Source organism: Anser cygnoides, chromosome 1 (genome assembly GCF_040182565.1).
Source record: "Anser cygnoides isolate HZ-2024a breed goose chromosome 1, Taihu_goose_T2T_genome, whole genome shotgun sequence".
NCBI lineage: Eukaryota > Metazoa > Chordata > Aves > Anseriformes > Anatidae > Anser > Anser cygnoides.
The window spans coordinates 185,615,687-185,633,181 of NC_089873.1; the positions used below are offsets into that span (position 1 = coordinate 185,615,687).

The 17,495-nt window shown below is 39.0% G+C and overlaps 1 protein-coding gene across 1 annotated transcript; it reads right to left on the reverse strand.

Annotated features, from left to right (window-relative positions):
- Positions 1-2,305: 2,305 nt before the first annotated feature.
- UFM1 (ubiquitin fold modifier 1) lies at positions 2,306-17,419 on the reverse strand. Its single transcript, XM_013192592.3, has 6 exons — positions 17,321-17,419; positions 17,055-17,111; positions 16,683-16,740; positions 9,683-9,722; positions 9,243-9,275; positions 2,306-4,188 (listed from the first exon to the last, which is right to left on the reverse strand). Coding segments are annotated over exons 1-6 (258 nt in total). The 5' UTR covers positions 17,323-17,419; the 3' UTR covers positions 2,306-4,120.
- Between the last annotated feature and the right edge of the window lie 76 nt (positions 17,420-17,495).

The following is a 17,495-nucleotide window of genomic DNA, read 5'->3' on the forward strand; positions in this document are numbered from 1 at the left end:
AACACCTGGTTTTTCTCATCAGTGAAAGACGCTGACAGTTCCCACTCACAGCCTCAGGACTTTTCTTCATAGCAATAAGCAGGAACACCTGCACCTGGCCTTTGCATTAGTGGCTATTTCATGCATTCCAAACCTTTTAAAATCAGCTTTCCAGGAACATTTAACCTCCTCAGGGAGATAAAGGAGACCAATTCTATACTCTGAAAAAAAAGGAAGTAATAGAATGGTTGGTTTTCTTCTTCAGAGCAGGTTTTCTTTGTTTGTAGATGTAACTAATTTTAACCTGACAAACCCTTCCGTAAAGAACAACAAGCCTTCCCTGACACTCCCACCAAGGCTGCTAAGCCTGCTGTAAAAACAAAAAAGACGCATTTGACTAATTAGATCACATAAAAAGCACGTTTGTTTTCATGCAAACAAGTTCTTATAATTTTAGTTTTGAACAAGTCCCTGGGGGCTTTGTGTCATGTGCTAAACATCCAGATCAAACAACAGCAAGTGGGTAGCACAATGCTGCAGCATGTAATGCTGAAGGGAGGGGGAAGCGCCTGTTGGGGATGTATTCACAAAGGTTAACATTAGCCCCTGCAGGCTAACATCTCAAGGCTTTCTACAGAGTCAGTAAAGAGAGAAAGGCTCCTCCAGAGGGCAATTCAGAACTGAAGATTCATTTAGCTACTCTGAATCTCTCTCCGGAGGAATCTCACTTTCCATTAAATTCAGAAACAGCCTGCAGAGATTAGCCTCAAAAAGATCATGCTAGCCTTTGTGAATACTCCCCTGTATCTACCTTCCGTCAGCAGGAACAGTGACTGAAATTCACCAGTGAGAGGTATAGTTAGGTGTACTGTATTTAAATATGAACAAAATGTATCACACATGAACTGAATTTTACTCAGCTGGAGCTTGGTGCTCCTGCCTGTATTGCTGAAATGCTGTCTCCGCAGTGTTAGTAGGAAAACTGCAGGATTTAGTTTTTTTCACTGCCCCATTAAAGTGTTCTGTTTGATGACTACCTGCATGCTGCCATACAAAGGACTGCTGTGCCCCCAGGATCTTTGGAATCCACTAACTGCTATTCTGTAGTCATACCAGCAGCTCCTCCTCTCGCTCTGACTGCACAGCGTGCCACTGGAGCAGCAACGGGAAGTGGGTCTTTGCTATCAACCTAAAGATGAATTAAAAAATATCTAAACTCTTGGTATCTGCTACCCACAATTTTTACGGTCATTATTTAGCAGCAATGAGAGTGGAAAATGGTCTTCTAATCTTAAACATGGAAAAATGTTGGATTTTGTGGCTTAGTGTTGTGGTTTAGCCTGGCAGGCAGCTAACCCTAAATCCAAAACACAACACCGCATCAGCCTCTTCAAGGAAAATTTTCTCTACCCAAGCCAAAACCATGACAATTGGAAATACAAGGAGGAAATTCACAGTACTGACAGAACTGTTGTGAGGGTCATTTCCTTGGGGGTGTTCAAGGAAAGGTTGGCTATGGTGTTTAGTGACACGGTTTAGTGGGTGATATTGGTGGTAGTGTGATGGCTGGACCAGATGATCTTGGAGGTCTTTTCCAACCTTAATGACTCTGTGATTCTTATCTCTTCTAGTTTTTCTATACTACATTAGATCATTGTGTCTCCCTCTGAAAAATCCCTGAAAAATACCCGTGATTTCATAAAGTTCTGTCAAATTTGAGAAAATCAAGTCTTCTAGAATATTTTATAAACCACAAGAATAACAACAGCTCTCTGGGAGTTTTGGTGAGATTTTCCACACTAATGCCCAAGGATTCTGCCAAACATTTTCACAGAATATGTTTGAAACATAAACCAGCCATACTTTTACAAGTGTAAAATAGAGGAAAAAATACCCTTTAAATTGCCTTCATTCCTTCAGCAAAGAAATGACAAAGTGAAAGATAGACAAATGACAGAAGTCTCTCATTTAACACAAGTCAAGTTACAATCAGAGCCCAAGACTATACTCCAGGCAGAGCTGATTTCCGAAGTACATCTTAAAGTAAGGTTTGACCAAACAGTGCAAGCCTGGGAGTACAGCATTCTTTTCAAAATCTTCTGAAGATTCCCTAGGCCTACGAAGTCTGGTTCTAAACTTTTATTTTGCTATACAATGTGTCAATTATGACTTGGACACAGCAAAATGAACTTGCAAACATCAAATCAACTTGCAGATGCCTACCAAGTACACTCTACTGCTAATACCAAGTGAATTCACCAAACTGAAAAGTTACATTCAGGTTTTAGAGACCATATTCAGACAAAGGTGTCATGAACACAGAAAGTACTACAAAGATCATTTATTGTTCCAAATGGACAGATCATTTGCATGTTATACAAACTGCTTGCAACACACTATGGCAAACAAATACTTTATGCTATCCATGCTATTACCTAAGTAAGAGCATAACAAATGCTAGACATCATCTGAGATATTTTTACCTAGCCTTCCTTTACAAGAAGATGAACCCATCTTAGCTTCAAATTGCATTTGAAAAAGTCATGATGGCTTTTTGAAAACTGTATCACGCCTTGAGACAGGAAAGAAAGCTTTGATTTTTGTTACATTCTAGTGTAAGGTGTTTTTCAGGTATTCGCTCAACAGACTGGCAGAGAAAAACTACAAGCTATTAACTTAGCTCATTCTAATTATATTGTTGCATTAGATAAATTGAAACTATGCACTCTGCCCTTAAAATCAGTGTTCTGTAGAATTCTGCATACGAATATTTTGGCTTCAAACCAATCTCAGAGTATGCTGATTAAAATGTCAAAGGGCATCATTTTTAATTACTGTCAAAATCTAAAGAAAATGAGAAAGGAATATTTGCATTTTTTCATATTGTTGTTTATTAAAATAAATGAAAATCCAGAAATTTACAATTCATCTTAGAGTTGAAAATGTTTATAGTCATATACTACTTTCAGAAGAGTTTTCCTCTATACACTTAACTCATACCCTCTCATAAGGGCATTTTGTACTTCTACACTATTTGAAACGTAATCTGAACATCCTTCTGGAGCATAAGTATTGCACAGCAAAGTTGTATTTCAGACAATCCTCATTTAATCAAGCGCTACATTGCCCATTGTTCAACCTTCTGTAAACTCAGTAAGACACACAAAATGTAACAGGGTAAGATTTGGCCAAATAGATTAAATCACAAAGTAATATTAATAGCTCAAGAAAAGCAGCAACTTTTCTAATTAGAATCCATGACTGACAGTTTACCTCAGGCAATTTACAAACAAGAAGTTATCCAAATACAAACATTTCAATGCATTCTACAACTTCCCTTGTAATACACAGAAGCAAAACAAGACTTTTGCAAAGAACCAGTATTTACTGAAAAAGGAATGACATATTTGACCAGAACCTATACATTCACAAATTATGCTGCAATCCTTCCCAGCTGATGGCACTTTATTTGAGATTACGTCTCACAAATTCGCTGAAACTGTATTTAACTTCACAAAACATCAAATGAAGTTTTAGCATTTCAATATCTGTTTTCTCTTTTATCTAAAATATTTTCAGCAATTAAATCTTACAATTACTTTGGAACATTTCGCATTTATTTATTTCAGTAATAATCCACTGAAATCTCCCTTCTATTTGAGCTAAACACTTGAACCATGGGAAAACTGCTCCAAACGTGGAATTTCAGGAGAAAAGAACAAAAAAAACCCACAAACTTTCTAGCACTCAGTAGGAACATTTTTTCTGTACCAATATCATAAAGTCCCCCTTTCATACAGTAGGTCCAACAGTATATAAAATACTTTAAATATCTAGTGATCGTGGCTAAATGTTTGCCCCTGCAGTTTCAGTAACACCATTAGAGAGGTCCATCTTTCTTTCAGGAACATAATATGGAATCAGCCCATTACATATACTAGTGAAGAAAGAATCAGTGCATGATTTCATGTTTTAACAAGGAGATGAAACCTTATTTTTGTGTCAAAAAAGATCAAATCCTGGGAAGTCATTTTTGGTAGCTTTAAAGGCGGCCAATTCATTAGTTGCACTGTGGAGTTCCAAAATAAATAGACCTTTGCTGCACAGCAACGTCACTTATTCAAAAAGTTTCCAGTAGACATTAAGAACTTCCAACTCGATCTCTGGGAATAATCCGCAGATCTGAACCGTGCTTTAGAAATACATTTCCTAAACAAACAAACAAACAAAAAAACATGTGACCAAGCAAATAAAATGTTACCTAAACAAGCATGCCCTTTTAAAGGAAAATAATATAATTAGGTCAGTGTTTAACATCTTTGTAGTAATTTCTCTCACACACCAGAAATATGTATTTCTCTTTCCACATAATTCTGTCTTATCCCTCCCACAACACCCCTGTCCAAACAACTCGTACTTAGAAGTAAAAATACCAGACTCAAAGTCATATAATAAGACTTGCAAGTTATGGCCTTTCAAACTTTGCATTTCCATACCTGCATGTCTGATTTCACTTACATGCCAGAATAAATTCAAGACTCGGAAATCAAGTTCTAATTCATTAAAACTATTTTATCTTGAGTCACTTGTGCATGTTTTCATTCATAATTCCTTGGTTCAGTACTTAACTGCTTTTAACTTCAGAATTCCAACTGAACTTTTCTTTTAGGAAGGCTCTCCACATATCCAAACGTACGTCAGTCTCAGTGTAGCATAAAAATTCTTCAACTTATTATTTATTACTGTATAGTCCTGATCATAATAGATTTTTTAGGAGCACACAATATGAAAGTTTATAATACTTGGCTATTAATACTATTGGCTATTTAATACTATGGCTATTCAGGATTGTCACTACTGCTTTACTCAAACGCAGTATTTGCGAATGAAATCACATTGCTAAACATGATGTATTATTTAATTACTATTTGGACTTATACTTTTTTTAATCTTCATTGTGCTACTGCACAAAGGAGACTGTACACAATACAATAAAAGGTATTAGTAATATATATCTATTCCAATTCATCCTCATGTTGACTTGTAAAAACACAATAATTACATTTCTTTCTCATGCACGTTATTTCATGGATTTAGAGTGTGCTCATACTAAATATTAATACATTTAACATTTGCTCATTAGTAGCATATTGGAACAAAGCTTCCCTGTTTTGGATTTCACTCTTCTGGCACACAGATAAGGATTTAAACTGTTCTACCTATTCAACATAATGAGTACCAGAAAACCCATTCAAAAAATGTGTTATTGGAAGATATTCTATTTTTAGATGATATGCTGAGACCACATACAGAAGAGATGAATAATCATCACTGAATCACAGAATATCCTGAGTTGGAAGGGACCCACAACGATCATCAAATCCAGCTCCTGGCTCCACACAGGACAACCCAAAAATCAGACCCTGTGTCTGAGAGCACTGTCCTAACACTCCTTGAACTCCGGCAGGCTCAGTGCTGTGACGACTGCCCTGGGGAGCCTGTCCCAGTGCCCGACCACCCTCTGGGTGCAGAACCTTTCCCTAACCCCCAGCCTGACCCTCCCCTGTCCCAGCTCCATGCCGTTCCCTCGGGTCCTGTCGCTGTCCCCAGAGAGCAGAGCTCAGCGCCTGCCCCTCCGCTCCCCTCGTGAGGGAGCTGCAGGCCGCCATGAGGCCTCCCCTCAGCCTGCTCTGCTCTGGGCTGAGCAAACCAAGGGGCCTCAGCTGACCCTCATACGTCTTGCCCTCCAGATCCTTCACCATCTTTGCAGCCCTCCTTTGGCCTCTCTCTGATAGCTTTATGCCCTCCTTACACCCAGAACTGCACACAGTGCTGGAGGAAAGGCACAGAGCACAGCGCAGAGCAGAGCAGGACAATCCCTTCCCTCGCCCGGCTGGCAGTGCTGGGCCTGATGCACCCCAGGGTACGGTTGGCCCTCCTGGCTGCCAGGGCACGCTGCTGGCTCGTGTTCAGCTTGCTGTGACCAGAACTCCCAGATCCCCTTCTGCAGGGCCGTTTTACAGCCTCACATCCCCCAGTCTGTACGTATAGCTAGGACTGCCCCATCCCAGGAACACAATCTCACACTTGCTGTTGTTAAACTTCATGCTGTTGGTGACTGCCCAGCTCTTTGACTTGTCAACACCTCTCTACAAGGCCTCTCTACACTCAAGCGAGTCAACAGCTCCTCCTAGTTTAGTACTGGAATGCACACTAGTTAGGTTTGCAGACAGCCCTGCATCCATTTCATTTACAGAACCACTGAAGAGAACTGGCCCTGAAATGGAGCCCAGCAGAACTCCACCAGTGACTGGCTGCCAGCCTGTTGTAACCCCATTTACTATAACCCTCTGGGCCCCACCTGTCAGCCAGTGGCTCACCCACCGTGTTACATACTTGTCTAGCCATAGGCTGGACATTTTTTTTCAAAAAGATACAGTGAGAAACAGTATTGAAAGCTTGGTGAAATTGAAAAAGATTACATCAACTGGCTTCTGTTGGTCAACGAGGTGGGTGACCTTGTCATAAAAGTAAATTAAGCTTGTTAAAGAGGACTTTCCCCTCATGGATCCGTGTTGGCTGTGACCAATGAGTGCAATCCCTCTCAGTGTTTCAAGTGTTTTTCAAAACCCCTCTAAACACAAATCTCTCACACCAGCAAACCAGAGAACTAAGCTTATCAATCTTGATGAAAAGAACTTATGTTGCGATCGCAGTCATAATCTGAAGTTTCAAAACAGGACACACCTGCATCTCCTGCAGACAGCAGTTCACCCCACCTCTTAGTCTGCTTCCATCATTAATATTACACTGGGTTTACTGAAGTTATGGCATACTATTCCCCGAACTATTGAGGATTTCAAATTGAAATCAATACAGGAATTAAGTGCTAAGCCTAGCTTTTTCAGCTTTCATTTCCCCTGCTCTGTGGAATCACGTAGGGAGAATGAAAGTCACACCTGAGGACTGCTTTTGATTAGAAAGGTTGAGAGACAGTGGAAAAGGACAAAACCTCTGAAATCCCCAAGGATTACTAAGACTTTATTCCTAGATCATCTTGGTTTGGGAAGTTTTTGAAGACTAAAGTAACTGTTCAATCTACAGGAACTTAAATAATATGCAAAAAAAAAAAATAAAAACCAAACCATTAAGTTCTAACCTACTTATTATTTTCTGAAGTGTCAGTTAATAAGGCTGAACATAAGGTTATATTTAAGTTATCTATGTTTACTTGTAAACTTTGGACGGGATTTTGTTCTGAGTCCTGGATTTGGTGGTCTTCTCCCTCGTGCTCCCTTCTTTCAGTTTAAAGCAACACCACACAGGATTGTAATGGTGAGTGGTACCTTCTTTGTTTTTTTTATATATATATATATATATATATATATACAAAATATCCTCCAGCCTAATCTTATATTTGCAGATAAGATAAAGACCAAGGTGAAAACATCTTGCATCTAAATGTTTTTCATTTACTTGAACCTTAACTTTGAAATGCTGTTTTATATTACCACTGAGTAATTTGTGAACATTTATAAGAAGTTAGCAAACTTCGCAAAGCAATTAGCAAAGCAATTAGAGTTGTGAATTAAATGTGCATAGCTGCAAGCATGATAAAAGTCCATATGGACGTTTTCATTCAGGAGTGAACTAGTCCCAAACTGATTTACTTTGAAGGATTAAGCTGCAACTATTTTGGGTTACAAAATGGGCTAATTTGGGCTATACAAAATGAAAGTATACTTGTGAGGAAGAGCAACACAGTAAGTATACCTTAACTTAAACAACTGACTTTACTGTTTTGCATAAATGCTCTTCAGTGGTCATGTGAAAATACGCCTGTACATGTTGCTAACGATCTAGTAGCTAAACTATATTGTTAGCTTTATCATCTGTTTTTAAGGCACTTGGTCATATGATCATAATGAAGACAGCAGAAGCTGAAGAGTCTGCCTGAGGCAGTACATCTGTCAAAGCATAATGCGGGTGTCTTAAGGCAAGCCCTGGGAGGACAGAAACCTCCTGTGGTGCTGACTTGACGTTCTCTTGATTTTCATTTTCGGAAGTTGTTGAAGCAATTGTAGACCTCAGAAATGGGTCGCTGTGCTTAAGTGGTTCCTTTTACAACTCCAGGAAATTCCCAAAATTAGTCAAGCAATTGCTCTTCAAACTATCACATACTATGTGCTCTGCAAGGTTTTACTTTATACTATTTATCTTAGATTGCTAAGTATACTAGTAATACCACACTTTCTTATTCTCTTTAGATCTGAAAAAAAAAGAAAGTATGGTATCTTCAATAACACATGACAGACGGAGGGCATAAATGAACAAAATCTGGCAAAGACTTCATGCAAAAAACAGAAGCAGCAATGAACTCTCCATCAACTGCGCATCACATTTGCAAGCAGGAGTCAAATCAGACTAACAGTTTCCCCTGGATGACTGTGTTCAAGAAGCACCAAAGGCATTTTTACTATTTTTAGTAGAAAGTTATGACCCTAGCAAGATACCCCACTCCACCGAACTCTCATCTCAAACGGGTCTAGATCAGGTTATTGTAATACTTTCCAAATTAATTTAGGAATGTAACTTTCCAAGAACAAGTCCACAGAAGCCAGCTTCTGGACAGCAGACTATTATTAGCCCAATTCAACATCTGTACTAGCTTTCCATGCATTTCAGGAGGTGGTGGGGAAGAATTACACTTTTCTGTGACAGAGGCAAACTCTTAACTCACAGCAAGCCTCCACAGTTGAAATCAGAGACTTCTCACTTGGAATCACTTGGTGAGAACAAGAGGGCTATCTGCAAAACGATTCTATCTTCTTGAAGATCCGCTTTCCAAAGCACCTGCAGTTCCTGCTCTAAAACCGAGTATTACTTTCTAAACACACCTTATCAGAATGGCTGCTGAAATAGCAAATGCTACTGGACTAGGTATAGGGTGGGGGGGAAAAAAACACAGCTATTATTAGCAAGTAAAACAGCATTACTCTTTTAGACTGCACTAAATAGCTAAGTTTTAAAGACAGCAGTGCCTTATACTTTCACTGACTAAATAATGAACTGAGCAATAGTTACATGGATTTAACCTTTTCCTCACAACACTGACTATAGTTTCCGACTACTGGTAGTTCTTTTCCCATTTAAGAAATCAAAACTTAAGCTATAAAAATCAACCCAGAGTGCTATGCATTAACTTAACAGAAAATTAACTTCTTTTTTTTTTTTAATACTAGACTCCATAAATAATAACTTACCTGCTGTCTGTGCAGGGTTTATTCCTATTCCATCTAGAAAAAATATGTTAAAACAGAAAAAGACAAAAACAGAGGGGAAGGTGAAAATAGAAATAACACTGTTCATTACACTAAATTCACAGCTCAAAAATGCAATATAGCAAGCAATATATGTTTAGCACAACAGTACTTCAAGCAGCTATTTCTTATAATCAAAATAAGTCTTATCACAGGAATTAACAAGAAATCTTCAGCATAGGCAATCAAAACTACATGTTATGACAAAACTACTTCAATGAATAATATTAGTGGTTTATTACCTTCACCCATGCATAAGTAATATCAACAATGCTGCAATATTAAGTTCGGTTTGCAGTCTCTACAGTTTATGAAAGAAAAGATGTTTCTGCTTTTATCAATACCCCATAGCTGAAACTACAATATAAAAACTATATACTTACCATTTGTTATAATGGCACTTGTTGCTGCAGGAACTTTGAACTAAAGGAAATTAGAGTAGGACAAAATAATGTAAGAGATATATTTAATCCAGAAAATATACGGGGAATATTCAAAACAATTATCGTTTTAGTTGGTTCAGTTACAAAAGAATTATGAGAAAAGATTCCCCTCAGATTTATAGATATAGCAAAATAAAGGTTTACAATTTAAGTCGATTAGACATCTCGGTACAGAATAAGAAATTTGCAATACTAAAAAAAATGAAATCCAATTATTATTACTCACTAGATAAATATATAAAAGTTAAGGAATGTTAGTTCTGATTATACTAAATAAAGGAACACCTAAAACATGCACAGAAATGAACTTCTAAGAAGCGTATTTATTACGTCATGTCAAATGCTCAGCAAGCAATACTTTTCTTTTAGAAAAGTGACAAAGAATATATATGTTCAAATTTTCTGAAATAAAAATTAGCAACATCAAATTTTGAACGCAAAAAACATGTATATGTTCATAGACATACTGACTTCATACTGGTGTGCTTGACATTTATAGAACTAGAACAAGAGCTAGTGTAAAGACATTATATACTATGGGGAAAAAAAAAAAAAAGGTTGCATCTGATATGCACATAGAATTTGCTTTGAGAGAGTATCTTTTACCATGCAAATAAATCCTGGGTGCTTGGTAGCACCATCATGAAAATCATCACAATGTGAACCTCTCGCTTTCCTGACTGAGGATGGTCAGGAAACCAGAATTAGCTTTAGCTCATCTTGCTTCATTTTGACCTATTTCCTAGCTTTCTCCCTGGCTCAGTTTGGTCCTCTCTGACTGCTCTGCTCCAAGAATTCACTCCAGGATACGCTTACAAAAGGATGCACTAAGAGCACTGTATCAGATCTGGCTCCCCCAGATTTCTGACATCAGCTCCAGCAGGCTTTGTACCCTCAATCACATCCCCACGATACCCACCCCTACGCACATCATATACAGTCAATCTCACAATATGAAAAGCCCTCCACAGGTGAGGCTGCAACGTACACAGACTGGGAATTATTTCAGAAGATCTCAACTTCTGGAGAAGCCAAAAGCAATTACTTTTTAGGACTTACTTCTGTGACTGCAAGGAGTCAGACAAAGCCCAGGTAAACACCCTTGCACTGCTTAATGTGGTTGGACCACACAGGACAGAGGGGTAGGCAGCGTGAGTCAGTCCTACTTGGTTGGTCTGAGGACCAAGGTTTACTCCTTTGTACTGAGCTCAATTAACAACCCCTTAGGTAAAATAATGGTGTCCAAGCAATCAGCAAGTTTCACTTAAACCTCCTCAGAAAGCACTTTTCTTAGGCAAGAAAAAGGAAAGCTTATTACGAATCCTAGCTAACACCAAATGCTTTCCTGTAAGAATTACAGAACTCTCCCATCTGCTAAACAAGTCAGTTCAGCCAGGCCTTTAAATGGCTTTCATTAATCACACTTTCCTTATTTTCTAATTGTTCAACTCAAAATTTTGAGGTCTGATTTGCTGGAACTCCATGCACTAACAGCAACAGCTAGCACTCACAGAAACCATACTTGAATACAGCACTTAATTGTTAGTAAACTGAAAAAATGTCTCTTTTTTATCTCCAGACACATCAAATTAGCCTTTTTTTTTTTTTTTTTTTTTTTTTTACTTTTTTTTACTTAGTATCTCTTAGCTTTGTATTCATAGCAGGTAAATCCTGTCACCTATGCATCTTGCAAGGTAGCACGAAAACTGTAATTTTTGCAAAAGACAAATTAGGTACCAGGGTCACTGTAGAAATGCCATGAGGAGCGGAAGAATTTGTCTTCAAAGAAAGGATTGAATAACGAGTTGATAAACTGGGAGCTACGTATTTCACAGTAAGAATGTAAAAAATTATATGCCACCTCCTAATAGCTAATGCATTGTTGTGGTTGAACACTGACAGCAGCTAAGCACTACGCAGCCGCTCTCTCACTCTCCCTCCTTGGCAGGACGAAGTGGGAGTAAATGAGATGGGGAAAAAAAAACATTTGGAGGTTTGAGATAGGAGCCGTTTAATGTAAGAAAAGCAAAGGCTGCACAGAAGCAAAAGGAGAAAAAATTATTCTCTGCTTCCCATCCGCAAGCAATGTTCAGCCACTTCTTGGGAAGCAGGGCCTCAGTACGTGCAGTGGTTGCTAGCTTTCCTAACAGGAGTCCCCTCCTCCTTCTTCCTTCAAGTTTTATTTCTGAGCGTAACATCATATGGTATGGAATATTCCTTTAGAGAGTTTGGGTCAGCTGTCCTGGCAATGACCCCCTCCCCACCTCTTCCCTGTTGGCTTTTGGGGTCAGGGGATGGGAAAGCTGGTGAGACAGCCTTGGTGCAGCAATAGACAAAACACTGTTGTGATATCAGGGCTGTTCCAGCTAAAGGTGCAGAGCACAGCGCTACATGGGCTGTTGTGGGTAAGTTAACTCCACCCCAGCCTGACCCAGAACATGCATACCTATCAGAGAAGGAGGATAAAGCCTTCATTCTCAACTTTACCAACTCTTGATTTAGCAGTCTAAGGAGCTTTTTTTTTTTTTTTTTTTTATGTAATAGGAGAAAATGAGTTTATAAGGTTTTACCAGTGGGTTATTAACGTTAATCATGCCAAGTCCCACCTCCTAAAATGAGTTCACTTCCAACTCAAAAAGTAAAGGAATAAAACACAAAATTAACAAGCAGAAAATGTATCCTTAGTTTAATACTTCGGTTATTTTTCAACAACGCTTCCATTTTAACTAAGTGATTTTGTAGATCTTTCCCCCTACATCATCTGAGAAAAAAAGAAATAAGTGATTTCCAGTATCTTAAGTGTCTCTTCTCATTTCTTCCTTGTCTCTTTTGTTACACAATGCATGAAAGGGATGGATCATTCATCGGAGGATGGACATTTGCACTCATTTTCTGACATTTTGTTTTTCAGCTGAAGAACCTATCTGATGCTTATATCCTAGGTGCCCGTGAGAACTGCAAGGCAGCCAGTCACTGAATGACAAGTTAAGATTCTCCTACTGCTTCATATTACATTGTGTTAGAAGAGAATGGAACACTTCGCTTCTTTTATCTTAGCCCAAAATACTGGGCCAAACAGGAATAGTTGTCAGCTACGTACTCAGCACATGAAAATCATCACAGTATAGAAAGGGAAACTATACCGGAAGTCATTACACATAATTTGGTACAATTTGGTTCAGTAATACATTTTAACATTCTGTTTGAGCATAAATCAAAAGTCCTTCCTGTGTCTGGTAAGAATGTTTCCCATGCTGAAAATGTAAGGCTTCCTCTAACACAAAGTCAGATGGATAATCAAGCAGCGAAGAAATTCTGTGTTCAGCTGATAAACCCCAGCTTTCTTTAAACCGAAGTAGAAAACATCCAGCCCCAAACATACATACTTTACAAAAACAGCTCCTTTGCTTCAAAAACCTTATGAACTGATAACTTAGGCTGCCAAATAACTTTTTTTTTTTTTTCAATGCTAGGAAACACATGTTAATATCTACAGTAAAATGTTAAAGGAAAGGTAACAATCATATATGAACAATTATATCCCTTTCTCATTTTTTAAAATGCCAAAAATCCTCTACAGCAATAAACTCATTCTTTTTGCAGAATGAACAGCAGATGAGCGTGTTAAGACATCCGAGTAACAAAATAGTTTCAAAAATATATGGTTATTAAAGAATAAAATAGAACTTTGCTTACGGGGAATAAATGACAATTTGAGTAACAATTCCACAAATGTAAGAGATGCTGTGTAAGTATTCTTTAAATGTATACCCCAGATATGTACTAAGTAGCTGTAACTACCAGTTACAGCTGGTAGTTACTAGTTATTTATCAGTTACTACTGATAAATAAATCAATAGATATCAGACTGTAAATGAGAACATTAGCACTGTCACAGTGAACTCTGACAACTGTGGGAAGAGCTGCAGACATACAAAAACTAAAGAGAACAGTGTTCCCAATACTCTGTATTACTGTTTTTTGTTGTTGTTGTTTTTTTAAAATAGCCCATCAAACAGAGAAAAGAAAAAATAAGGAAAGAGATAAACTTGCATCACCCAATCTACTGCAGTCAAATGTATGTATCGGGAAGGGCTGACTGCTGCAAACAATTAAGACCTCATGAGACCTTCCCATTTAATGATCCAGTTCTTTCATTTCCAGTTCTGCCAGTCTTTATTACGTGATGTGCTAAGAGATGACACACAAAAAATCTCCATTATGCATTTCAGCCATTTCCAAGGGGGAAGGAATATATCCTGCCTTCGGCAATGAAAGGAATTGAGGAGAGAAAAAAAAAAAAGTAACCTGCGACTGAAACTTGATAAATATGAGGAACATTCTACATCATGGCTATGATCAACTGTTATAGAGGAATTCTGGTTGTAATTTGGCTGAACTGAGACACTGAGAAACATCTCAGCAGAAAACCCGCCAAGGCTGAACAGCCCAAACCTAAATCCTTTTCTGCCCTCAGAGCTTTGGTCATTCAGGAGATAATGTACTTCCCTTGGAGACTGACAAACATCTTCATTCAAAATCTGGGGCTACAGTTTGATCTCTTCCTTCTATGTTTGGTATAAGGTGCTATGAAACTGGTCCACGAACATACAGAGGATAAGTTAATGTCAATTTCCCTCTCATTTTTTTCAATGTCAGGTTCATGAACAATGAAAGTAGACTCTTCTACAAGAATGAAGCTAATTTTCTTTTTTGTCTGTTTACAAAGCATTAAGTTCTGCCCTGTCTCACAGAGATGCGAAAGGCTTCAGAAATGCATCAGCAATAACAACTAAAACAGTTTCATATTTTGAAAAATCAAGCATATGTTTATGTTATTAATTTTGATTTAACACCAACACAGGCTAATACGAAAAGTACTTCACACTGTTTTCGGGGAGAAATAAAACATTCTTTGTATTTTCTTTTAAAAACACGTTTGTTACATAAGCATTTAATGGCATTACCCTTGTAAGCATTAACCATACTGGGCTCTTTTACATTCCATCACACATTTTCTACCTTTCTTGAGCAACTCCAAAAAATGTCTGTAATTATTCTATAAAATGGTGCTGAACCAGAGCAGTCCAAGGTCAACCAGCAAAATAACCAGCAAAATTCCCTTGGATGCTCAAATTCCTCGCATCAACAAAAAAAAATATGGTTTAGTTAAATGGGAATATTTAAGTAATTAATTCTTTTCTAAATCCACCTTACAGAGGATGCTATTATCACACTATCACAGTTTCATTTAACGTCCAGTTACATGAGTTTACAGGTTTGAGGGCTACCCTTCCACCACACGCGGCACCTCTTCCCTGATGTCTCCAACTACTCTCAGTCCCACCCCAGTCTTTCCTGTTCCCTTATACTAGCATTTATAGCGGGCATCTATGGTGTGAATCTAGATTACATGTGTGAAGAGCAATCCAGCAACAAAAAAATGGCTTAGTCTGAACCCACGCTGTATCTCTAAGATGACTCTGCCAGTTATTTGGCAGTATGTTTAAGGGGGTGAGGGAACAGAAGGAAGCAGCAGTCAAGGTTGTTTTTGAAAGCTATGTCACCTTATGCCAGCTTAAACTACCTGTAAACGGTGGTGGTTGAAGTGGGACTTACAGAGCTAGAAAACAAAGCTCACTAGCTGATAAAACAGAGAAACGTCAAAAAAAAAAAGACCCTTTAATTAATGATCCGGTTTGAACAGTTCGGTATGCAGTTCAATCAGATCTCAACCTGGCACGTGTGAGGCGACAGGAATCTGTAACAAAGAACGGAAGGGGAACAGGACCGTCCCTTTTGGAAACAGCCCACAGCTAGTGGGAATCCCACATCAGCATACTGCTGGACTTTTTGGTCTAGGCCTCCATGTGTGGGTTCTGTGGGCACTGCTGCATTTGTTCAAATAAAAACAAATTGGAAAAGAAACAAAAAAAAGCCATTAATGCAGAAAGTGTATTTAAAGACATTTATTATTCTATACGTTACTGCTAATGTATTGTCACACCAAATAAACAACCCACAACCCTTTTTATCCCCACATAAACTGTTTCTGCTAAGAACTGTCCATAGCTGTACAACACTACCATCAGGAAACTCAAGCCACATTGTCCATTATCCCTCCTATTTCTTTGTTAGAATTCCAACACCTTCACAAATTAAATTTTAAATATTCCAAGATTTCCTAAGCTTTCAGGAGAAGTCACTATGGGGACTGCAAGAACAGACTCTCAACTAAACTTTTTTGCTGACTAGACAAAAAAAAACCATTGTGTTTTTGACAACTTTATTTTACCATTTATTTCAAAATGCACATCTCTTAATCTTTGCATGTTTAATCTGAAACAAACAGGATACACCTCAAATACTGCATACAGGCAATTCAGGCGCCTATTTCTGGATTTTGGATTCCATGTGAAAGAACAAACACTCAAAAGCTAAGAATCCAAGACTCACTTAAGCCTGTTTTTTGAATCTAGCCCATGTGCCTAACCTCAAAGCCTTCTACAATCTGAAACTGTAAGTCGCCCAAATGAAAGATTTCTGGAACTAAATGTGAGAAGAATTAAAGAATTTTCTTCAAAAAATGAAAAATATTCTGGCTATTCTACATAAGTAATTTAAAATATTAAACATGTAATAGTAGTAACTTTTAATTCTGTTCGCTATCATAAGTTTTCATACTACTGAAATAAAATTAATTTAAATGTGAAGAAAAACAGGCAGTCTGTCCATCCATGCTATTGACATGCAAATTGTGTAAGAACTGCTGAATTAAGGATTCCAAAAGTTTTGACAGATCCACTGCCATGACTAAAGCAAGTGTCCATTCGTATCTAACGACAGCATTTTTTATGCTAAATTAAGTACTGTATTCCACAATTAAGAATTGCTTTCAGGAACATTCAAAAAGTCAAAAGGGCTGTAACTTTCTACTTACTTCTTCTGCAGCAAACTTCAAGACAGCTGTGAAAGGCGTGCTTTCAGGCACACTTAACCTGAAATGACAATTTAAATATAGGCTATGTGACTGTTAACACACACGGGAAACCCATTTCTACTTGTTATTAAACTACTGTGTACGGTGTCACTTTGACTAGTGGTAATACTCTTACCAAGGATGTGCATGGATGGTACACGGTCTAGATCAAAGCCTACAAGGCAGCACAAATACAGATGCTCTATGCATCTGCCAAAAGGATAACATAAAATAAAACCAAAACACCACATGGCTCAGGCCCACGTCTGCTCGCTCTGCCACCGGCTTCCACGGCCTCCTGCGACACCACAACCCCCCCGGGCCGGCACTCACACTTTGTAGGGCAGCCGCGGGTCCGAGGTGAGCGTCACTTTAAAGGTGACCTTCGACCTGGGGAGAACGGGGAGAGAAGAAGAGGTTAGGGCTGTGGGATTGGGGCTGTGGGGCTACGACTGCAAGGGGCTGTGGGGTTGGGGCTGTGGGATGGGGGCTATTGAGGGGCTATGAGAAGGCCGTGAGGGACTACGAAGAGCCGTGAGGGGGCCGTGAGGGGTCTGCTCCCCGCGCCGCTCCCTCCCGCCCCCCCGTCCGTCACTCACATCCTGCTCCCAGCGCCGCCGCCACGTCAGCCGCCGCTCGCCTCACGCTGGGGGCCTCCGCGGCTCCTTCCTGCTCCCGATCTGCCCGACGAGGGCCTGAGCGAAAGAGAAACGTTAAAAATGCCCTGCGCGGCGCCGCGGCGGAGAGAGAGAGGGGTTTTCGGTCCTGACGCCC